General features: G+C 49.5%; 1 protein-coding gene and 1 long non-coding RNA gene across 5 annotated transcripts; one reads left to right on the top strand and one right to left on the bottom strand.

The window, feature by feature from the left end:
- Positions 1-721: 721 nt before the first annotated feature.
- On the bottom strand, positions 722-23,332 carry Bcl6 (BCL6 transcription repressor). Of its 4 annotated transcripts, none has more exons than XM_055625015.1 (10): positions 23,286-23,332; positions 13,375-13,413; positions 12,331-12,502; positions 10,304-10,525; positions 7,749-8,723; positions 7,031-7,215; positions 5,477-5,644; positions 3,982-4,112; positions 3,741-3,878; positions 722-1,935 (listed from the first exon to the last, which is right to left on the bottom strand). In XM_055625015.1, exons 3-10 carry the CDS (start codon positions 12,489-12,491, stop codon positions 1,792-1,794), a joined length of 2,124 nt encoding a protein of 707 aa, XP_055480990.1. In that variant the 5' UTR covers positions 12,492-12,502; positions 13,375-13,413; positions 23,286-23,332; the 3' UTR covers positions 722-1,791. The 4 variants fall into 4 exon arrangements, with proteins under 4 accessions (XP_055480990.1, XP_055480994.1, XP_055480991.1 ...); XM_055625019.1 differs by lacking the exon at positions 23,286-23,332 and adding an exon at positions 18,525-18,573; XM_055625016.1 differs by lacking the exon at positions 23,286-23,332 and adding an exon at positions 14,913-14,974.
- LOC129689657 (uncharacterized) lies at positions 7,994-16,026 on the top strand. The gene is made up of 2 exons (XR_008722158.1): positions 7,994-8,073; positions 14,894-16,026. It is a non-coding gene; the product is annotated as an uncharacterized LOC129689657 (long non-coding RNA).
- Positions 23,333-24,134: the final 802 nt, after the last annotated feature.

Below are 24,134 nucleotides of genomic sequence, written 5' to 3' on the forward strand. Positions count from 1 at the left end.
TGCTCCTTGGGGTTTTCTGAGGTAAAATACAAATGGGTGCCAAAACAGGCTAGTGCAAACTGACATCTGAATCATGGACTCACAAATGGTCCAGTTAATCCAGTCTCCTCTTGGATAGGCCAAGACAAGAGACCCCCCCAGCAGAAAACAGCGACTCAAATGCACAGGAAGTGACGGCTGAGCTCCAGCACTGGGGTAGAGGCTTACTCGGCTTCTGGCCAATTGTAAGGTTTTAAGACTATAAATGTCCATCGGTCACCCAGGCACTAATGCCGAGAACGCGTGGCTAAAGCCAGACAGACACCTCTCACCTGCCCCATTTAGCCAAGTGAAGAAAACTTGTTTATGAAGCCAGGGCCAAGATGGGACTTCTCACTTTAGGAGGGAAAAATACTCTACTGAGGCCCAGACCATGACATGTTTGTGCCTAAAGAGCAAGGAGTGGAGTTATCAAGAGCACAGTTCCGAGCTGGGGAAGGGTCCATTCAGTTTCTCTACGTGACCTTCAGGCCCGGTGTCTGGGCTCTGCAGCTGATCCTGGTGTTTACAACCAAAACAGGCAGAAAGTGACTTGGACAAACCCCAGGCTAGCCTCAAGTAATGTCCCTCTCTGACCTCTCCCGCCAGCAGCCCCTCCCTCTCCTAGAACATTTCCCACTGGAACAGGAGGCTGGATTCACCAGGACCTCGACGCAAAGACAAATCCCCAGAAAAAGCTGGCTCGACTTTTCAATGTTTTATTCTTATATTTGTACAGCTATATTTTACAACGCAATAATGCAGTTTAGACACAGCCAAACCCTGTCTCCGGAGTAATTTAAAACAACAAGCATGACGCAGAATGTGGGAGGAGTCAGACATTCCCAAAGAGAGTTTAGTTAGTGACAACTTCTTCAAGTCCCCGTGTCTGCCTACGCGTCAGAAAGGGATGGCGCACGCTCGTCTGTCATTGAAAACTTCCGTGAAAAAAGGCACCGTGAACACGTTACAGGTATATACAAACTGAAAACTAGAACAAAAGTATACATTTCTCCTTCTGCAGCTTTTTTTTTGTTCTTTTTGTTTTTAATACACACTTTGTAAATTGTAAACCTTCACTTGCAAAAAAATACAAATACACTGAGGCATTTTAGACAAAATATTTTCTTACTTATACAGACGCAATACTTAAAATAGTCTCTTAAGTGCTCTTTCTCAATAAAGATTCTCAGATCCGTGTCTGCCTGCAGATACAAAATCGAGCCTTTAACGCAGTTTTATATTTTCAATATATCTTTTTTAGGTTTATATATTTATATTATATATATATAATATTTATATATTTACAACTCTGCCATATATTCCTTCACCTTTGGTTAAAAAAATTAAAGCCCTCTCTTTGACAACATACTGAAGTCTTGTCTTTTAAAACAATACACATTTACATACAAAAGAGATCTCTGTTCCCACAGAACATTTACATTCCTCTTGTTACAACCTGTCAAGTCAGAACTTTTGCATTCTCCCCTGCTTTGATATAGAAAAATGATTTTGATTTTTGCTGACATGGTTTGCCTTACACATAGGAGAAGAAGCAATAGTATTTTCTTAATGTTTTATGGCAGTGTGGGAAGGGGAGCTGCCTTGGCTCCCCGTCCCGCAAACCCTACCCCCACCCCCACCCCAACTATGATTTGCACTAGTGGATGAGAGAGGCACTACATCATGGGATGACCTTTGTAAAGTGTTACAGCATCCTTTGGGTAGATTCTGAGAAGGGGCTGGAAAGGAAAAGAGTCAACGCTCCATGCTTCAGCAGGCTTTGGGGAGCTCCGGAGGCAGGTCGGCGGCGGACACCCGGTACTGCACCTTGGTGTTGGTGATGGCGCCGTGCTTCTGGCGCAAATGAAGTCGCAGCTGGCTTTTGTGACGAAAATGCAGGTTACACTTCTCACACTGGAGAGACAGCAAGAGCAGAGCGTTAGCTGTCATCAACTCGGGAAACATGTCACTGCTCAAAAACCCAGAGGAGAGATGGCTCTGTGAGGGCTGGGTGGAGGCAGCTCCTCCTTCTCAAAGGGCAGGCTTAGCACTTGTTTGAATCTTGGCTCCCACTGCACTTTAAGTAGACATTGTGCAAATGTCCCAGCTTTCCCTTCCACTCATGTGTCCCTCAGGCTTGAAATGTCCTTCCCTGACTTAAGTGTGTGAGTACAAGTCTTATCCAAAAGATAAGTTCAGATGCAAACTCCCCTAATTAATAACACATTTCTCAACCTAAGATAAAATAATTTATCTCTTCTTAGCTCTCAGATCTGCAACCTTGCCCACAATGGTCCTGCTGTGCTAACGTCCTCATCAGGTGGCTAATGCTTTGGAGGTACTGAGCGCTTCTCATCGCAACTTTGTAGGCTCCCTACATCCTACCAGAAAACTGTGAAAGCAACAGCGCGAGTGAACTAAATAGCCTAAATTCATGGGGATTCTGGGAGATGATTCTTCAAATAGCATAGGTCCACTGAACCTGTGCCACCCATTGCTGTGTATCCTGGCCACATCATCTATCAAGACTTAAGGTTTCCCTTCTGTAAGCCATTGGGCCAATCAATGCCAAACATCACTATCAACTCTTATTGCCCCTGCGACTAAAATTCTAGCAGTTCGCAATACAGCTCTGTGCTTAAACGCCTCAAAGCACCGAATGGATTATTTCCCTAAATATAGCCACTTTATGACGCAGGCACTATTTGCCAAATCAATGTACAGATGAGGAAAGTAAGACCGTAAAGTTGAAAATAACCTGTCTGCCAAGAAACAAGTACAGAGATACTCATTCAAAGTCTTAAGAAGCAATGTACTTTGCCACTTATCAGCTGCGTGTGAGTGAGCCCTTCATTGATTAGTTCTTGTGCCCAGTGCTGCCCTTAATACCTCGGGGCAGCGCCATGCAATACATAAAGGGAATCGTGTGGCCGCTTTCCAATTGTGTTTGATTCAGGTCCTCAGAGAGTTAAATTTCAGACAAATTTCCAATGTCACGGTTTCAGCTTACGCCACATTCAAAACTTAACCAGCAGACTGTCGTGTGCTGAGGCTTTGCTCTGGGACATGACCATTCCAACAGCCCTAGCACCGCACAAAGTATGCAGGCACCTGCTTTTCTATATCTGCACCACAGTGCGTTCGGGTACCCGGGGAGGGCAGAAGAGAGGGATGAATCCCCTGAGCTGGAAATATAATAAAGATGGCTGTGAACCACCCAATCTGAGTGCTGGGAACTGAACCCTCATCTTCGGAAACAGCGGCAAGTGCTCTTAACTCCCACACCACCTTCCAGTTCGCCCCTGCCCTTTCCTGAAACAGTGTTTTCTACATCTATTTTTGGTCTTGACTTTGGTGGGTTTCTTTGCCATATCTCTCTGGTTGCTCTCCTTCTTCTAAGCTCCTCTTCACCACCTTAGCTACTCTTTCGCACATAGCTAGTGGAAAGGTATGCTGGAGACGCTCACGTATTTGTGGAACGATTAAGTGTCTCCTTTCCTAAGGCTCAGGTCACCCAGAGCAACGCCTCCATTTTAGAGATGAACACTGAGACCTGGGACTGTTGGCGAGGGGGATGTTGACCTTCAGGGCCCAGAGGTGGCTCTCCTGACCTCTAGTCCCCTGCTCCAACACTAGAGGTTGGAACCATCGGCTCTACTGCCCACTTGCCCCCACATCCCTCCCGCCCCGGTGGGCCAGGAGCCACGGCGTTTACGTACATGGTAAGGTTTCTCTCCTGTGTGGATGCGCAGGTGGCTCTTCAGGGTCTGCAGGTGCCGGAAGCGGGTGCCGCAGATTTCACAGGGGTACGGCTTCTCTCCAGTGTGAATGAGCACATGCGCGCGGAGGTGGGCCACCTGAAGGAGGAGGGCGGCGTGAGGGGTGCTGCCAGGGCGCACCGCCTGCCCACGACCAGCTCCCCATGGGGGGGGGGTCCCTTCTCCACGCTGCTCTGCTCACCTGCACGAATCTGGCCCCACAGGTTTCGCATTTGTAGGGCTTTTCTCCAGAGTGGATTCGAGTGTGGGTCTTCAGGTTGGCCGGCCGATTGAACTGCGCTCCACAAATGTTACAGCGGTAGGGTTTCTCGCCTGTCGCCGAGCCAAAGGGAGAAAGGAAATCATATTAAATGGAGGTCAACACTGGCCCTTAATGTCAAGGTGACTAACTGCTCCCATCCGAGGCCACTGATGCCTTTTGTTGCTATTTCATAACTGTAATTTTTGCTACAGTTACGAATCGTACTGTCAGTGTCTGTGTGTTCGGATAGTCTTGGATGACCCCTGTGAAAAAGCCACGCAACAGAACCCCAGGGGTCGCGACCCACAGGTTGAGAACCACTGGTCTAGGGCCCTACTTACACCCAGCAGGGTGCAAAGCCAAGGAACAAGCAGGTGGACAGGGTGGGATAGAAACGCTGTGAGTCGGACACAGTGGGGGAGATTTCAAGATGCCAAGCCCGCAGAACTAGTGTTGTCCTTAGTGTCATCTGCCTATACAGGGCTTGAGCAGGACTCAGTCCTTCTCTGGGCCTCAGTTTCCCTCTCTGAATAGACAGGGCCGATTTGGACAATCTGGGAAGCCTCTTCTGGCTCTTCCCTTGGTCAGACTGACGCAACAATCCACCAGGGAGATACAATCAGGCTGCTCTAGTTTCTCTCTCAGAACATACTTTTCCGCTTGTGGCAGCTACAGCTGTATTCCATTTGCAAGCAAGGCGGGGTGTGGGGCTGAGCTGAGGCCAGGCAGAGGAAACCAATCTACGGCTGAGCCTTCCACCATGGAAAGTTTCAGGGAGAATGGGGCCGCTGAAAGGTCTGAGAGCTGGTGAATGCCCACAACAATGAGGTTGTGAAGCGCATCCCGGGAAAACGAATGGAACTTGCTTGAGAAGTCCTTGAGGAACATCAAGAGGCTTTTATTTTTAGCCGGCTTTACCCAAACCCAATCCACTTTGCCTCTATCAGCATTAGTCTCCTCACTCAACCAGGGGGATTAAAACTTCTGACCCCAGCAAAGGCAGAGAAGCAGGACAAAAATCACCGAGGGAACAGAAAGAGTAGGAAAAGTAGCAGAGACAAGACAGGGTTATCCCCTTCTTCACTGGTTCTCAACCTTCCTAATGCTCCAACCCTTTAAAATAGTCTCTCATATTGTGGTGACCCCTCCCAACCTTAAAATTATATTAATGGCCACTTCATGTTTGCAATTTTGCTCCTGTTATGAATCATAAGGTCAATATCTGATATGCACGATATATGATATGTGACCCCTGTGAAAGGGTTATTTGACCCCCACAGACAGGTCATGACCCACAGGTTGAGGACCACAGCCCTAGGTGAAGCCAGGGTGGGGGCCTGTCTCCTGCCTCCCTCCAACCAAGTCCCTAGGTTTGGCCTAAGATCCAGTATCTGCAACCCGGAACCATAGCACTCAGGGTGAGACAAAGCCATACCTGTGTGGACGGTCTTGTGGCTGGCGAGGTTGCCTTTGTAGCGGAAGGAGGCCTGGCAGCGGTCACACTTGTATGGTTTGTCACTGTGCGTCTGCAGCGTGTGCCTCTTGAGGGAGGCCTCCTCGGAGAAACGGCAGTCACATTCGTTGCAGAAGAAGGCCCCATTCTCTGCAGAGCGTGAAGGGGTATCATGTCAGCATGAGGCGGCAGGGCAGAGCTCGAAAGCCTCCCTGCTCTGAACTATGCCAGTGTTTCACCCGACCTCAGGCTCGTTACCCAACACTTACAGGAACCCATAGGGCCAGTGGGACTTTGCTTTTCCTTAGCATTTACAATCTCAGTCATGGAAGAGAGAGACGGGAGATAGACTGAATCTTAAGGTCGAGACGTTTCACTCCAGAGGCTCTCATATGCCCTCACCAATTTGAGGACAAGTTAGCTTTTCTCCTCCAAGAGTTCTAAGAAGTGTTTCTTATCAGTTCAAAGTTCAACTTCTTTCACACACAGAAGCCTTGGGGAAAGACTCTTTACCTCTCTAAGCCTCTCTTTGTCTCCAAAGTAAGGTTAATAATCCCTGTCCTGCCTACTCATAGAAACACATTATACAGTCAAAAAGAATGACAAATTATCAGGACATGAGACACAGATGTAATCCAATTATCCTTTAATTGGATCAATGAGGACTCCATGATCATCTTTGTACCTAGCTTCCTTTCATGTCTTCAAAACCCGTCTGTAATACTGGCACACTAAGGGAGATGGTAGAAAGGGGGACAGTGATGGGAACTAGGATGCAGGACAAGAAAATCATCTGGGCACAGGTAGGCACAGTCCCTAATTCTCCCTCTGATTTGTGATCCTTTGCCAAACTGCTCACTGTAAGCCAACTTCTTTCTTTTGTCATAATCATTTAAGAATGGTATACCACTGCAATTTAAGCCGTATTAGTTACTTCCTGGGTCATGAGAGACAGTATCTAGAGCTGTGTAGAGTGAGACTTTTCACCAGGTTAAAAATTGAGGAAGCCAATACTGACTATATGGAAATAATTAATTTAATAATTTAGTTCAACTCAATTCAGCAGACATTTTCTAACTACCTTCAACCATGCTAGGAACCAACTAAGGCCCATAGTTGGTTCCTACGAAATAACTAAAGCCAGATGTTTCTCCACAGAGTATCTATAGCCTACCAGGAAATGCTATTATGTACCCAGGTCAATACAATAGTTTTGACACAGACAGACACTGGGAAAGCTCAGAGGGTTCCAGCAGCCTTGCAGGCCACCTAATTTGGGACAAAGCTGAAGACTGCTCAGCCACCTACCCCTGGTGGCTTGTTTGAATCAGCCCATCTCCTGGGAGATGGTAAGGGAGGCAGGGTAACTATTGCTGGTGATGGTGGGTACCAATGTGCTTCTAATCTGGGTCACATCCCAGAGACAGAAGCACAAATAAAATGGAAATACAAAGCGGGGGGGTGGGGGGGTGGGGGGAGTGGGGGAGGAGCTTCCTTCTCCTGGGCATTGAGAGGGAGGGGCAGAAAGGGACTCACCACAGCTTGAATCGGAGTACTCTGACTGAGTTTCTCCCATCTCCTCGGGGAACGTGGGGCCAGCAGTGTGTAGGCACATCTCTGTATGCTGCGGGGACTGAGAGCCACAGGATGTGCACTTTGGGGGATGCATGTAGAGTGGGGAGTGACCCTCGCTGCTGCTTCGCGGGGAGCCTGTCAGGGACCTGCGGACAGGAAACAGGAGCCTCAGCACCCACCTGGGAAGAGCGGTCCACGCAGGGGCGATGCTGACCTCTCTCTTGTGCTCAGGCAAGCCCAGACACTAGAATTGCCCTCTCCCCCTCGAAGGCTCAGAGCACCACCCCCCCCAAGCCCTCCTCTGCTGGCTAGAGTCCATGGGGTGCCCAACTTCCACGTCCAGTCCTAGTTGTTTCTCCTTAAGGCAACTCCCACAACCTCTCTCAATCTAAAAGAGGGGTTCCCTGCTCCTTCAAGACCGCAGGAAGTGCCTCTGGGATTTGTGGAATGCTTTTCTCCCACACAAGGGAATGCCCTCTCTTGCTATGAAAAAACAAAACAAAATGAAAGGAAAATACAACTTGAGTGTAATATGCATCCCGACTCGGGCTAATCACCCCTCAGCATTTCAGATAAAAACAAACTAGCCCTGTACTCTGCATCCGTCCGAAGTGACTGACGCCCCGGAACTGCACTGGGGAAGCCCCTGACCTTAGACCCACAGGGCCTCTGAAATCACCTGTTAACGATGTTATTGAGCCGGCTGGCTTGGGGGATGGTAGAGTCCTCTCCACTGGCACTGAGCTTGGTTGGAGACTGAAGATCAAGGTTCGCAGGCTCCATAGGCGGCTGGCAGGCAGGCGGGGCAGGGTAGGCCCGAGGGGAGAGGCGACCCAGCTCGGCCTGCTCAGAGCCCTCTGGTTTGGCATTCTGATTGAGGCTGTTCAGCACGATGAACTTATACTTTTTCCAGTTGCAGGCTTTCGGGTCAGTGGGGCTCTTGGCTGGAGGGGAGCCAGAAGCCTGAAGGATGCAGGCGCTCTTGCTGCTGCAGGACTCCGTGGGTGAGTTGGGCTGGCAGTCGGATTTCTGGGGACTCTGGGGACTAACCAGCCCCTTCCGATTCAAGGGAGCATTGGGGGGCTCGAAATGCAGGGCGATCTCATCCTCGGAAGAGGGTCTCTCTTCTTCTTTGCTGGCTTTGTCGCAGGGGAAGTAGGGGGCGCTCCGGGCAGAAGGGGCAGCAGGCTTGGGACCCTCAGGCACGCTGTAGTGTATGTCACTCCGAACGTCCTCTGGGACCGCCTCCTTGGGCGAGTAGATGCTGCTGTGGCACAAGCCGGGGGACACCTCCATGGCCGGCCTGCTGTACTCACTGGGGACTGGCCTAGCACTGTCGCAGGGGAGAACCCGCTCCTTGGGGAAGGGGTTGGCCACAGGCATGCGGGGGGCGTCTCGGAGCTCCTCGTCGGAGAAGAGGAAGCTGCTGAGCGGGAGATGGCTGTACATAGGATAGGAGGCTGGTGGTGTGGACAGGCCACTGTACAGACCAGGGGCAAAAGCTCTGCTCTCACACCCAGGGGTATTCCTTAGTGGCAGATTGTTCTCCACAACCTCACGACCTCGATAGGCCATGATGTCATGGGGCATCAACATCCGGCTGTTCAGGAACTCTTCACGTGGTGGCTTAAGTGCCGGGACCATTTCTGCTTCACTGTGGGGGATTAAAAAAAAAAAAAAAAAAGACCCAAATTAGAACTGTTGAACAGATGACCTTCCAGTGACACTGTTATATAACCACATCCGTGCTTGAGTCAGCTAGACATGGGAGATGTGGCTCTGGGGGTAGGGAAACACAATTATAGGGCCTTTATACCCAGAAGTCTACCAAGCTGGGCTACAGTTGGGGGAACAGAGGAAGATGAGCTACTCAGATAATCTGTGTCTTATTGGGCATGGTCTTGGGAATGTGAGAAACCTATGTATGAATGTCTTGGAAACTGTAAGTCTTCTCACATAGACTTGCATGGGTTATAGAAAAGCTTTTAAAGCCCTTATCTCATTTCACGTGTGCAAAAAGTCCTGCAGGGCAAAGCAGGCCATATTATATACACGGAAACAAGGAAGGAAGGATATGTACCATGTTGGAACTATGCGATCAGATCATATTAACTAAAAGACCTGTCCCGTGTGCTCAACAGATTCGCAGGGAAGTTGCTGAGGGAGAGCAGGCAGTGCCCAGGGCAGAAGCCCTGGCTCTGGTGCAGCCTGGCCTGATTTGCAAACCCAGCTCTGACCTGGAGCAAGTTGCTTAACCGTTCAGAGCACAAGGCCTGGCCTGTATAAAGTACTCCCAAATGATGGCAAAGATGAACTTGCCACCTTTATCACCCACTGGAGACGAAAACACTGGCTGCAAATACTTAAAGGGACTTATGTGGGTGAAAAAAGTAGGGCACACTCTCCACTGACAGAGCTAGAATCCGAAAGGGAGGGTTAACGGGGCCAGATTCCAAGAGGCTGTACAGAGAGACTTTCCAACTACCTGAGGTAGATGGTACGGCTCTGAGAATGGGAGTTTTCAGTCCCTGGAAGTGGTTAAATACAGACTAGAAATCCCTTCTGTGGAGAAAGGAGGAAGTTCTCCTAAAGCTCTGCAGAAGTTAAGCCTCACGCAACAGCTCCCTAGACCAAGGAGGATCACTTTGATTCTCAGGATCCTCCACCTTCTGATAATGTGCATGTCTCCTGCCTCTTGTGTAAGGGTTAGACCCAGTGAACTCAATTCTGTTCATTCAGTGTCCTCCCAACTAGGAGCACGAAGACATAGACGAAGAACAATGCAGCTCCATAAACTCAATGCAGCCTGTGCGTGAGTAGGAGACCAAGGCACCTGTATAAATAGTTATCATAGAATTCTAAAGGAGAACTAACATGTTCAGACAAATGTTAAGAGAGGGAAGGTCAAAAGGAAGAGCAAAATGCCGCCTGCCAAACACGGATGAGCTGAGGAAGTCAGAAAAACGGCCATGGAAAAGGCATCCAGTTTTGGCTTTGTAGGGGTGGGGGGGGGGAAACTAAAGGAAAATAGCGTGAAGGTGGGTGAGTGGGGTACACAGAACATATACATCTGGGCTGCTGCAAGGAATGACATCTACCTAGAGTACATGAGTGAAGAGTACAAGCATAGGATAAACATAGAAAGAGAGATACCCTGTGTCATGAAGGCTGTCAAAGCACACGCGATTCCTGATCTAGCCTTTATCCACTGCTTCTCCTGGGGCAGCAGCTCACCTGGCCTTGATGAATTTCCTGCAGGTGTCCACAACATGCTCCATCTGTAGGTACATGGCTGTAGCCATCACAGCCATGATGTTGCCTTCCCGAAGGTTGAGCCTAGATGTGTACATGAAGTCCAAGAGGATGCAGAACCCTTCAGGGTTGATCTCAGGATCCAGGTTGATTACACTGAGGTTGCATTTCAGCTGGTCAGTGAAGATGCTGTAGAACAGGCCGCTGCAAAGCAAACAGAGGTGCCACTATAGTGACTGCAAAGCATCTGTGTGCCCGGTCTTCCCAGAGCCCAGAGCTCCATGGCACTTAATAATGACTTCTACTTGTGGAAGTCCAGCAGGTCCTGGGAATCCCTTAAGCGTTTTGCATATTTACATTAGCCTGTCTTCTCCCTAATCCTGCAAGGTATGAACCACCACCGTGTTCCACCCTTACAACTGGGAAACAGGGTATGGAGATACTCTTGGGACCACATCACTGGTTTCTTTTCGTCTAGTTTAGAACTCATCTGCAGTCACTGTTCTTACTGTATGTGTTTGTTGTGAATATTTTCCTTGCTTTATCACAAGAGCTTTATTTTTAAAAGTCTATTGCATGAGGAGTGGGCAGGGGATGGGTAATGAAGATATATCCATGTTTATACTCCACTGCCTTGCTCAAAGTGTAAAGAATACCAGAAGGTCAATTATTCCTAGAAGATATTTTTATTAATTAACTCAATTTACATCTCAGTCATAGGCCCCACCCCTCTCCCCTCCCAGTCCCATCCTCCCTCTACAATTCCTCAGAATAGGGACACCCAGACACCCCAGCTCATCTATTCACATGAGGACTGAGTTTGTTTTCCTCCCCTGTGGCCTGGTAGGGAAGTCCCATCAGGAAGAAGTGATCAAAAAGCAGGCAAGATGCCTCCTTAACTAGTAGGCCCACATGAAGCTTAAGATGCCCATTGGGCTTATCTTCTTGGGGTCTGTGCATTTTAGTATGTTTATTCTGTACTATATGACTAAAATCCATTTATAAGTGAGTATATACCATGTGTGTCTTTCTGGGTCTGTTCCTAGAAGATTTAGGTCTAATCCCAAACCATGACTTCAGGTCATGCTGTCTAGTCAGTTAAAACTAGAAGTCTAGGCTACACTGTTGTCTCAACTCTACTCATTCTGGGTGGGATGCTGGATTGAGCCAGGCCTTCTCCAGTAAGTAGCTCTTCAACCATGGTGAATATCCTTAAATTCTCTGCACCTTGGTTTCCTGATCTGCTAAGTAAAGGGATATTCGTGGATGTGCTAAATAGGGTTGTAGCTAGAACAAAAACACTAAACATTAGCTATTCTATTATATCTCTATAAATTCCTGTTCCCATATTTAAAATTTTTAATGCAGTTTATTTTTATTCTCTCTCTCACACACACAGACACACACGGAAACACACACATTAGCCAGATAATGTGTTCAAGGCCATCTTAATCTACATTAAACCCTGTCTCAAAAAATATACTTTTAAGGGTGGTAGTCGTGCATGCCTTTAATCCCAGAACTTAGGTAGTAGGTGCAGGCAGATCTCTGTGAGTTCAAAGCCAGCCTGGTCTACAGAATGAGTTCCAGGACAGCCAAGACTAAACACAGAGAAACCGTATCTCAAAAAAATAAAAACTGAATTTTTTTTTAATAAAGTACAGTTATGCCATAAAAGATCACTGACTTTCCAGCTGGGTTAAACTATTTAGGAGCTCTCTTTTGCATTTCATCCTCACACTGGTTAACTCAAGGTACTCTCTGCTGGCCGCAGACACATCTTGTCTTTAAGAGTATATGATTTCTTCACCTATTATGCCCAGAAATTCTTTTCCAAAGATGTGTTCATTCAATTGTTTCCTTGAGTCCACAGCACAAGTTCCTGTGCTGAGATCTGGAGACTAAGGGAGTGTCATCTCAGACACAGAATGGTCTACGTATTCACCTCGCTGGCTGCCAATCCCAGCACCCCATTTTATGTGGTCACCCTCCAACCCCAAACCACTCACCTGCAGGCCATGAGCACTGTCTTATGGGCTCTGAACTGCTCACGGCTCACCACGATGACAACGTCAGTCAAGATGTCCCGACTCCGGAGACGATTAAGGTTGAGAAGAACGTCACTCGCATGGCGGGTGAACTGGATACAGCTGTCAGCCGGCGAGGCCATGTTGTGTTTGCCTGGACAGAAGTTAACACTCCTGTTAGACCTTGAGAACCTATTTCCTGCTTACCAAGAATACCGATGTGATGACTTAGCCTGCTAAGGGATAGAACGCAACTCAGGGAACTAGTGGACAATTCATAGCCATCTCTGGACATTACTTCTCATAGCTGTCAAATGGGGAGAATAAAGGCTAGGGGAGAAAGCTCTTTAGGGGAAAGGGGAAAGGAAGGACTGAGAGTGGAGTGTTTTTCTGCACACTAAAGGCTCTGCCAAGCATTGAGAGGCAGGGAGTGTGTTGCAATGGAGAGAAAACCACTCTTGGAGAGTTACCCAGCTAGCTTTGCCTTTCACCAGCTCTGTTACTTAGAGTATGCTGGTACAGTTCCTGGGCTTTGGTTTTCCAAAATAGGAACAGCAATACCTATGTGGTTTTTAAAATTAGAAATATGTGCCTACACCATAATAGGTTTTTTTTTTTAAAAAAAAAGCATAGCTATTTTTATCAGCATATCATTTCATTATTTATCCCATGTTCTGCAATTGTTTTGTTCAATAGTTTGAGTATTTAGCAATACACAATGCCTGCAGAGTAGGTAACCATGTTAGCCTGAACTAAGGGTGATTAAGGGAATGAATGAATGACACCACACAATGGTACTAAAGTCAGTGTCAGGTCAGAGGGATGAGGGCTGAGATCTGTATGGAGAGAATTCATTATCCTTTGTTTAAGAGAAAGGTGACAGACCACACACACACGCGCGCGTGCACACACACACACACACACACACACACACACACACACACACACCCCACAGGCTTGCAACATTAAAGTTAAAAAGAAACAATTCACCTACAAATTTTATAGCATGTAATTTGATTTACTTACCCAATGCCTTGCTTCACAGTCCAAAATTTTGCTTTAAAACTGCAAAGAAGAGAGCAAACAGAGATTGACTAAATGAGTGTTAAGATTGTCCACTCCAGTCTTATTTTAGGACACACGTAGTTAGCTTTGCTTTGATAGCTGCAGCCTGCCAGCTGGTGCGGTTTCCCCACAAGCTAGCAAACATATTCCAGCTCCATCCTTATAGAAACAGCAGGCATTTAGTAACAATGCCTTCTCCTTATGGGTAAAGGAATACCATTGCATACATTAATTAAATATACCTGCATATATATATATATATATATATATATATATATATATATATATATATATATACACACACACACACACACACACATCAAAAGGCCATTTGAGTTTATGGGAAAAAATAAGTAGTTCTTTCAATATTAATGAAAATGATTCTTCAGGAGCCTAAAAACACTGGATGCTATTCAAACCCTTGCTAAAAATATTATCTTTCAAGTCTTAGAATGATTCCACAAGGCTGATAGGGCCAATATCTTTATCCTTATTTCACTGGTGATGAAATTGAGACTCAGGGTTCAAATGACTTGTTCAAGACAAACAGCCAGGCAGTATTTCCTGATTCTCTGGAACACTTTAGACTGAATACCAACTCTACAGAATAAAACCTGAGACACCGTGTTTATGCATTCCTTGAGTATCTTTGCCCTCCTTTTCAAACTTTCCCCTCCCTCTGTTTCCAGGTCTAAAACTAGACAGAGGACTGACCATAGGTTCCAAGTTTGAGCTTCTCCTGGCTAGTGAAAGATTTAACTGTGTGGTTTATCTGAGAACTGGCCAGAGAGCCTTCAAGAGATTTAATGAAATATGCGCTCTCTCCAAGTTGGTTTCTCTAAAACAAAAATCATTAAAAGCATAGGTGCAAGACTTCCCTTTATGGTCAAATGTGGGCTGCAAAGCAGAGCAGTAATATATTGGAACTCTGTCCTCCCATTTAAACAGCACAGCCCTTCAGAGCCGCTTTCCGGGTAAAGGGACCTAAGGCCAGTGAGGTCATGTTGGGCCACGTAGATAGTTGATGGCCTGGCCCTAGGTCTTCTGGCTCAGATTCCTGTTCTCTTTCCAAGTCAGCCTACGTGCTGTAGGACACACAAAACAGCAGCACCCTGAAGTGGGTGAATCTCGGTTTTAAGCTCCTTCCCCCACACAAACTTAGACCCATTCCATGCTGCCGAGCCTTACCAAATGAACACTCTAAAATGTGAGGTTTCCTTGAGTCTGTAACCAAACACTCAGATATTTCTCTGTGACGCTAAGTGCCAGTCACTGATTCTCGACAGCCTCGAGGTTAATATGTGCAAGTGGGTGTGCGGAGCTGGGGGGTAGGAAACAGGGAAAGGGGGAGAGGACAGAAAAAGACAAGAGAATCTATTTCTGAGCCCGTCCTAGTTCTGAGTGAGTAAAAAGATTTCTCTTGGTCCTCACCCAAGTTCAATGACTGTCTTTTTTTTTTTTTTTTAAATAAATGCTGAAGACACGTGAAGTTTATTTACCAACTTTCTCCTGCTTCCCCATGGAAGAGATCCATAAGCCCTTCTGGAATACTTGGGCTAAGCTTCAACCACCAGCTCACTTGTGGATTTCCAGTCACAGACTTTTCGGAACCACAGGAAGCCCAGATTTGCCGTTTCACCATGACAAGTGGCAATGACTCACTCCAGACAGAAGCAAACAAAATAGGCAGCCCTTCTATGTCCACTGTCAGCCTGGCCTTAGGCTTCTTACATTAAGCCTGTCTCCCTCAAAAAAAAAAAAAAAAAAAAAAAAGCACATGCAGAGCAAGGGCTCCCCGTGTTCTATGGAGTCACTCTTCTCTAAGGATTCACTTCTCTGTCAGTTGGCTGCTCTCAGCAGGTTCCATAGACCCCTCCAGTGGGGGCTAATGTTCGAGCTGACCACTGCCTCCCACCAAATGAAGCCAAGCCGGAAGCTCCACAAGCACTCAGATTGCTTGTTTTATAAATCACTGAGTCCTTTCCCACCCAGCCGTGCACCTTATCTCTTTATATGAAGGAAACTGAGGCTCCCAGAACAAGCCCTTGCCCAAGATCTCAAAACCAATCTCCAACAAAGTTCTGATTCCAAGGAGAATCGGGCCAGCAAAGAGAACCCAACCAGAACTGGATCCCCACTCTAACGCCAGGTCCAGCTTTTCCTGGTGTATTTTCAATGAGGCAGCGTCACTAAAGGAGCGTCCAGTGGGAGGGGGGAAAGGGAGAGGAAGAGAGAGGGGAGAAAAACTGGCAAAGAAGGCAACAGAACTGAGAACAGGAGAGAGAGAGAGAGAGAGAGAGAGGGAGAGAGAGAGAGAGAGCGCACTAGCGTCCGTCCTTTCTCTTCCCTTTGGGAGGGGGTGGTGGCAGCCGCACTCGCCCGCTCACACACACACCCGCACAAACCCCAGTCCCGCCGCCTGGCAAGCCTGTGCAGACTGGCTAACCCGCACTTAACTGTACCTGTCTTCCTGGGACCGCCCACCCCCTGGCGATCGGCTGGCACCGGCTGCCCATCCGCCTCGAAGCCCGGGAAGATGTGGCGAGGGCCGGGTGGTAGGACTGTAACAGCCCTTAATTTGGTTACATTCAAATAAACGGTTTCGTGCACCTCGGTAGCTAGCATTGTGTATTTTTTTTTTCCTGTTACTCTGTCAAAGCAGGGGGCCACGCCACGAGAGGAATGGCACAGCCCTCTCATTCCCGGAACGTAGTCGACCTCAGCTCTGAGGATTTCACAGAACACTCCTGCCCAGTGCGGGCTCCAACGAGAAGTAACTTTCCAGGAAGCCGCGGCCTGACAACCTAGCCCGGGAGCGCTGGCTGCCCCGCGCTGGCAGGGGACAGAGCACCCTTTTCCCCAAATCTGCAGCCGTCCACACGGGTTCAACAGTCCCTGGTCCCTACCACTGCCCCTAGCAAGCTAAAAGCTGCCGAGAGCGGAGCCCAACAGCCTGGGGACAGTCCGAGGCTCGCTTGATGATTTCCAGTTTGCCCTAGTCTGACAACTGCGTGCCCTGGGTTTTGTTTTATTGTTTGTCTTAGGGTCTTGATGTTTCCCCCCCTCCCTTGGGTTTTCTTTTTGTCTTCTCGCTTGCTACCTCCTTCCCTGTTTTAGAAGGCGATGGGTAGATGAAAAGTTGAGGTCAAAAAGATGGAGTGCCGGGACTAAGATTCTCCACCTTTCCAGAGACCTGGAAATCCAAAGAATAATTAAAAAAAAAAAAAAAAAAAACCTGGAAGAAAACTAAACTGAAAGCCCCTTCCGCCTACGTTGGCCCGAAAGGGGACGTTTCCGCCCAGCCCTCTTTAGAGCCAGAGCTACCAGGCTGAAGCCAGACAGACTCCAGGATTTCAGTATCTTATTTTCCCGAAACCGCAAGCTCTGAGACACGGCAGGGTTGCCTCGCCTCCCCAGAAATGAAACCCCTGTGGTCACCCCCTAAGTGCTCTCGGCGGCATCGTGCCTTTCAGGCAGGAGGTGTCTGCACAACCCCGGTCCAGTCCGAAAAGTAACAGGGGGGGGGGCGGGGGGTAGCATCACTGCACATCCTTTCTGTGGCGGAGGCTGGATCTGGGTCTCTCCTGCCTTAAGATACTGTTTTGTGGTCTTCTCGCCCCTCGCCGTGGGCTAACAGTGACAGAGGGAATTTTATAGGGGACAGGAATGGCTATCCGAGGAGCTTGTTGGAAGCGCAATCGTAATGGCGTATTTACCTCTGTCTAACGCTAGAGAGAGCCCGTCATCAAGGCTTGAAACTCCAGCCGGCTGCTCGCCCCGCCCCTCCTTTCCATTGACCTAGTTTGGCCACTGTCTGGATTTGGAGAACGCCTCTCTACTCCTCTCTATCCAGGATGGCTGTTGGATTGTTGGTAATCTAATAATTTCAATAGCTCGCTGAAGAGTCCAAAAAGGATCCTTCAAGTGTAAAATCATGGTCCAGGGACAAGGAGTTTGAAGCGGGTATGGGGTGGGAACTGGCTGACGCGCCGAGAAACATGCCTCTGGGCTCCCGGCAGGAGCGCTCTTTCCTAACAGGGTGCTCAGGTCTAGCCACCCCGTTCTGGCGAGGATGGGTAGAGTCAAGACGTTGCTCCTGTTCTGGAGGCAGGGAAGGACCATATTGGCGCCCCTGCCTCTGGGCCAGGCTGACACTAAAGATGAAAAGACAAGTTGGTACCGCGATGGCCTGCGGGGCTACATGAGCTAACCAGAGGGCTTTACGACTTTCATTTCTGTGTCCTGCCTCCAAGCTCTTGCAAGCCTGTAAGCTTCGAGGAAACGCAATGAACTAAAGGGATGTGTTTTATCATCAAGATCTGAAGCGCTGAAGGGATGCTCCCCACGAGCCTGGCCGAGACAGCCTCCAGAAGGCCCGCAGACAATGCCAGCAGCCCACGTCCTTTAGAAGAGATCTCTTCCCCCGTCCTGACTGGACTGGAATCGGCACTGGGGTGGGTGGGGTACCGCGAGGCGGGAGAGAGAGGCATGATCTCCCCAAGCAAACAATGCCTTTTCAAATTCGATCTAGACAGAAGTCGGCCAAGGTCTTTATTCACGCTAATGAAGATGGAAGGCACTAACTGTCCTTGGAAAGCGATGAGTCAAACTTGACCGCGCTTCAGACACGTCCCCAGATTCTTTTCCAACCCGAACAGAGGCGCATTTCTCCGCCGCGGCCTGGGACAACTCCCGCAGTGACAGAGGATGAACTGGATTCCTCCCCGACTCCGGAGAAGGGGGGTGGCTGGGGGGAGGGGGGGAGGGAGACAGCTGTGTCTCTGCAGTGAGGACGCAGGATGCCGCTAGAGGCCGCCAGCGCGGCAATGCAAGCGGGGGGGGGGGGGGGGGGGGGGGGGGGGCTTTCAGTTAAGAGCTCTGAGAAGGAAAACTTTACGGAGGAGATGGGACACATTCTTAAAGAATAATTCTCTATTTATTCACAGCCCCTATACACCGGCATACGCGAACACACACACACACACACACACACACACACACACACACACACACACACCTGGATTCTCCCCAAGCCACCAAAATACAGGATAAATCGGATGGAAAGGGACTGAGTCCGGAGTGCAAGTTTACAGACAGCTTGGTGCACATACCCAACTAGATGAAGTAGTCTCTGGTCACCCAGCTCTCAGTACAAGCACGCAGCACAGCCTTGAGATGTTCCGCCCCTCGGAATTTCTGTAACCTCCCCATGCCTGTTGTCAAAAACCTTAAGCTAAGACTGGGAGAGAACCGTTTCCAATGCAGACTGGGGACAGCAGTGACCTAAGGTCAAACTGCTGTCCTGTCCTCTCCTCTTAGATGAACTGGGATAAACTCCCTTGATGAATTCTCTGGAATCCAGAAACTTCCTTTAAGGCCTGATTCCACAACCGCAATGAAGAGGTTTAAACCTTAAAGCTCCTGAGAGTCCGGGTGTCATCCTTCGGCCGCCAACTTTCTCTGTGGAGAGGCGGCAGAGAGATGTCCTCGAAGAAAGTACTGTTTCTTTGTTGAGACGGGTGTGATGGCTGAGCGACTGCGGATGTGGACGGCATGAGCACACAGTTTTCATCTGTCGTCAAAACTTTGGGTGTCGGATGGCATCCTCATTGGAGAATGCCCTTCCATGTCAGTCCTGGTATATGCATGCAGAGACCACCGCCGCTCCGGGCGGGAACCTTGACCGTGACCTACCACTAGGTGGCGGACTCAGTCCGTTCAAGAATCACGGCTACCATAACCTTCTACACTGGGTACTCCTCTCGTCTCTTGAGGGTGGGGGGAATTGCTTCTAAAACTCAAGTCGGAAAACATTTATTTGAGCCGATGTCATCTCGTTCTTCCCATGCTCACGCCTCTAGCTAACAGCATACGGTTTCAGGAGCTGCTTTTGTGTATTATTTGGTTATTTGCACACACACCCCCCCCCATCCCCTCAACGCTAACTACACTTGCTTTCGGAAAGAACGAAACCTGAAAGTATTAAGAGAGATTCTTGCAAAAGGGGAGAGGAAGACAGACAGAGAGAGAGAGACAGGGGGAGGGGGGGGAGGGAGCGAGAGCCGGGAATAACCTCTATGATCCATCCCCAGGAAGGAATGCGGGGGACCGTCACCCACTGAGCAAAGCAGGGGCGCGGCACCGAATGGAATACGGTCTTTGGGGTGGTTACTGGTCTGGAACTGGGAAACAGCAAGGCAGGCTCGAGAGGAGCGAAACGAAGCCGGCCAGCAGGGCCAGCGTGCAGAGTGCTCGCTCGCGCATCGCTGCGGTCCGGTCCCACTTGTTGCGCAGCGTAGGACACCGGGCCCGCGCCAACAAGCTACTCTTGACTCTCACAGGGCTGCAGCCCAGCCTAGCGCTGCTCCCTGCGGTCCGCAAACCTCTCTCCCCGGCACCCCGGCACACGCCAACACAGCCCACGGGGAAACTACAGCGCTTTCAGTCCCACGGTTTATCTCACAGCAAAACATTCCTCCTCATCTCAGAGTCAAGACGCTCAACCGACTGCGGGCAGCTCAAGCCAAGTCCGAAAGGGAAAACCGCTCCGTCAACCCAGAGAAGTCGCGGCCAAGAGCCAACTGCCTCCTATGACCCCCACCTCCACTCTGTTAGGACACCGTGCTGGCTTGGAAGAACAACGTGTTTCTAACCCGTCTGACAAACTAACTGCAAAATATTGATGTTAAAAGTTCCATCAGAGGGATGGGGGCCCACATGCCTCATTACGGTCATTTCACAATTATTTTTCAAATATTTGACTTTTAGCAATAGTTTCACCCACCAAGGGGTGGCGCTGCCGCACTGCCTCCCCTGAAACTTAAGGTTTTTTTTTTTTTTTTCTTTTCACAACGGAGTGGGATATCCCCAGCAGGGGACAGAGGGAAGGAAGGATTTTGACATCTAGTCATTGGCATTTACTCAACCCATAACTGGAACGCCTCCTCGGGGCTCAGTAAACGGCAACTTAGAAATTTGGAATGCCATTCCTGACCACCCAGCCCAGAATAAATTAGTCTTTTCAAGAAAACACTCCTGTATGCCCTTCAAAACCGAGGAGAGGGGTAGTAATCAATGGATACCCGCTTTCCTGGGCCGTCTCGCCCCTCGGGTCACTTAGCTGTCGTCAACACTATATCCAGCCTTATCGTCACTACCAACGGATCCTTAAAATCACCCAACGCCTGAAAGTATTAGAAAAGAAATTCTTCCAAATAGGATACTGGAAACTTCTATTTATAAACTGTGGTGGTGGTGGCGGGGGGGGGGGGGTTGTCTTGTCCATCTACAGGTTTCTATTTTGGCCCCAGGACTCAACTGCAATCATTTTAGCAAGAGAAATGTCCATCTCCTGGTGTTCTCTCTCTATTTCCTCTCCCCCCCCCACCCCCAGGGACAAATATCTTTCCTTCTTTCATTAAAATCGGTATATGAAGACGAATATGATTTCACCTCAACTCCTTTGAGCTCATGCTTGCTACCTCCAGGAACAGAGTGTGGATCAGGGCCAGATGGACCTCAGCTTGGTCTGCAGACTAACGAGGTCCTGCTAAAGTGCCAAAGACTCTCGGTAGTAAATCTTGAGCAACCCAGATACCTGTCTCCGGATGGGACACGCTGCCCCCTCCCCTATTTTCAAGTTATTTATTAAAACCACACACACCTTGCAAAGAAAAAGGGAAACCAGCGAACTGCAGAGGAAGCCAGCGGCATAGCTCAGAGCCACAAACTGTATTTCTAAACAGTCTTTTCCGAGGATCCCTCTCTTGGCCCCCTCCACTCCTCCTCCTTTTCTTTTTCTTTCCTTCTTTTTCTTTTTCTTTTTGGTGGACAGTAACGTACCCACTGGCATTGTAATATTTTCCTCATGGGAATTATACAATATTTGAGAAAAAAAAAAAGACAATTATTTAGGGGAAGGGGTGCGATGCTTGTCTCTAACAGCAGCCAAGAACCCTGTAATGGCTCTGGACTTCCAGCGCTGGGTTTGGGGTCATTTCTCACTATCCCTAACACCGAAACTAAACCTCTATTGGAGGGAGCACATCACAGAGGCTATTTATTTTACTCTTAAAAAAAAAAAAAAGAATGTTGTTTGGTACTGTTGTTTCTCATGGGGGAGTTTTAAAACTCATTTTTGCAACACTCGTTCCATTTATCTCCAAGGTTCCAATAACACGGTATTAACAGGCAAACACAACCCGCAGTTCTCAAGACATTTAACGTTCACTGTTTCCGGCAGGGGTGGCCTCTAGCTCCCGCTGCCCCCTAGGCAGCCGATTTCCTAGGTTCCAACTCCCAACCCACTCCCGCCCCGGGGCCGCCGCCGCCGCCGCTTTTCCCCATTCCTACTCCCTCGAGGAGAGCCACAGGTTGCAAATCCAACCAACCTCGCAATCTGTTTTTGCAAAATCACTCACAAAGATCTCTCTTTCGCACCCGCTCCTCCCGTCCGGGGTCCCCCAGCCAAAACTACAAAGTGCCCCTTCTCCCTTCCCTGATCTTGCACATCAGGAACGCGGGCTAGGATTGTTTTTCTCCCTTCGCTCAAAATAAGGACCTTGGGAATCTGAAGCCCGGAGTCCGCTATACCCAGGCCTATAGCTGCCTTTTTTACACAGCTTGCACCAAGAGGGGAGGAAAATGAAATTAAATTTAGGAAAGGGAGGGAAGGGAACTACCGCTGAGAGCCAACACAGTCACGCAGCACCCAAAACACAAACACCGCGGCCGCCAGAAATCCCGCCACCTCCCCAGAGCTCTGGGTTGGCTGGCCAAGATCCTCCCCCACCCGGTCCCGCACGCTATGAGCGCCGCAGGTGCAAAAAAGAAAAAAAAAAAAAAAACAAAAAACAAAACAAAACAAAAAAAGCCGCGCGCCCCTCTCCCGCCCACCCCCAAAAATCCCTATCCCGCCTTCAAGCCTCCTTCCTCGGGCTGGGCAGACCGAGCGCACCCGGGTTCCCGACTGCCTCGACTCCAAGCAAGAAAGAATAATTTTCAAAGTATTCAACACCCCCCCCCCCCGCCCCGTACAAGCGAAGCCTCCCCCCCGGAAAAAAACACTGTCTCTCCTCGGGAAGATCACGGCTCTAAAGGAAACTGCAGACACGATACTTCATCTGGCTTTATGACCGAAAAAGAAAAGGGAAAATAAAACAACCAGCCGAGGAGTTTGGCTTGCATTGCCCCCCCCCTCCCCAACACCCCTTCCCCGGCCGACTCCCGTGCTCGGGTGCAAGGCAGAGACTGTGCGGAGCCGGGGCCGGTGGACGGCCGCCAACGCGGGCACCGGGAGGACGGATCGGGGAGGGAGGCAGCGGCGGGGAAAGGCAGTTTGCAAGCGAGCGAGAGAAAAGCCAAGCCAAGCCGCGCGAAGCCGGCGGAGCCGCCGCGGTCCGCCCTCCCAGGCCGCGCAGCCCAGCGCCCGCCGCCCCGCGCCCCTGCCTTCTCCAAACACCGAAACCAACACCGGGCAAGGGCGGCACAGCCTCCCCGAGGCGGCCGAGGCGCTCCCAAGACAGCCAAAAAGAAAAAAAAAAAAAAGAAGAAGAAGAATAAGAAGAAGAAGAATACATATGCGTAAAGCTAGATCCTACAGTGGGAGAGACGTGGGGCTGATCTTCGGCATTTATTTTAACACCTGACAGCTAGAATCAATAAACAAGATACATTTATATCAAATAGATACACACAGGAAAACTTGGAGCCAAAGCATTTGGCAAAAGCGGAGGGGGAGAGGGGGAAAAAAAAAGAATTAAAAGGTAAAATAATGATCATGAGCAGCGGCGGCGGCAGCGGCAACCAGCGGCAACAGCGGCGGCGGCGGCGGCGGCAGCGGCAGCGGCGGCGGCAGCAACAGCAATAATCACCTGGTGTCCGGCCTTTCCTAGAAACTTCTTGCATCACCACTTCTAAGAACCCCAGTTCTAAGAATCAACAGAGCTCAATTCTCGGAATTTGAGCTGCGGGCTTTACCACTGCTCCGCGGCAGGGGAGGACCCGCCGGCGCCGGCGCGCTCGGCGGCGCCCCCCGGGACGGCGGAAGGACGCGGGGCCTCGCCTCCCGCCGCCGTCCGGTGCGCCCCGGGTTCGCCCCGCGGCACCGCCGCCCGGAACGCCGGGGGTCCCTCGGCGGGCGCGCGCGGCTCCCGGGCGACCCTCCCCGTCCCCGGGCCTCCGATGGAACGGCCCGCTCCGCCGCCGTCACGTGGGCTCCTCCTCCGTGACGTCGGCGCCTTCGCTGTAGCAGAGCTCCGGCCTCTGGAATTCTGAGAACTAATTTGCTAGTCGGTGACATAAGAGGGGGAGTGCGCTGCGCTTGCCCGGGGGTCTGGGGCTTCTTCATTCTTCCTCTCCTACCCATAAACTCGGCTCCTCGAGCTTAAATGACACAAAAGGGAGCGGAGAGGTTTGAGCCTTTTGGAGCAAGTGTGTTGGAGGCAGGTTTAGGGAGGCGAGTGAGAGAGAAAACAATAAATGCCACAGCTCCTTCCAGCTAGAATATTAGGCACCACGAGAAAGATATTTGCCAAGCAGTTTTCGGTGGGTTCATTTGTTTTCTTTTTTTATTTGGGAGAAAGTGTGGTGGGGGGTGGGGGCTTGGGAATGCTCCTTGTTGTCTTTTGATGATTTAGGGTTTCTTCTGATTTTTTTTTTTTTTTGTCTTTTGCAAGTTTGTGGCATTATGTAAATCGTGGAACTGTCAACCGTTGGTTTTA

This window comes from Psammomys obesus, unplaced genomic scaffold (genome assembly GCF_907164565.1).
Source record: "Psammomys obesus unplaced genomic scaffold, mPsaObe1.curated_primary_1811, whole genome shotgun sequence".
Taxonomy (NCBI): Eukaryota; Metazoa; Chordata; class Mammalia; order Rodentia; family Muridae; genus Psammomys; species Psammomys obesus.

Bases quoted from the DNA above. Each gene is read 5' to 3' on its own strand.
- Bcl6 (XM_055625015.1), bottom strand. From the start codon at position 12,491: ATGGCCTCGCCGGCTGACAGCTGTATCCAGTTCACCCGCCATGCGAGT. The intron at 4,113-5,476 runs GTATGGCTTTGT...GCTCGGCGACAG, and splicing joins CCACAAGACCGTCCACACAG to GCGAGAAACCCTACCGCTGT. The intron at 1,936-3,740 runs GTACGTAAACGC...CTGTCTCTCCAG, and splicing joins CAGGAGAGAAACCTTACCAT to TGTGAGAAGTGTAACCTGCA.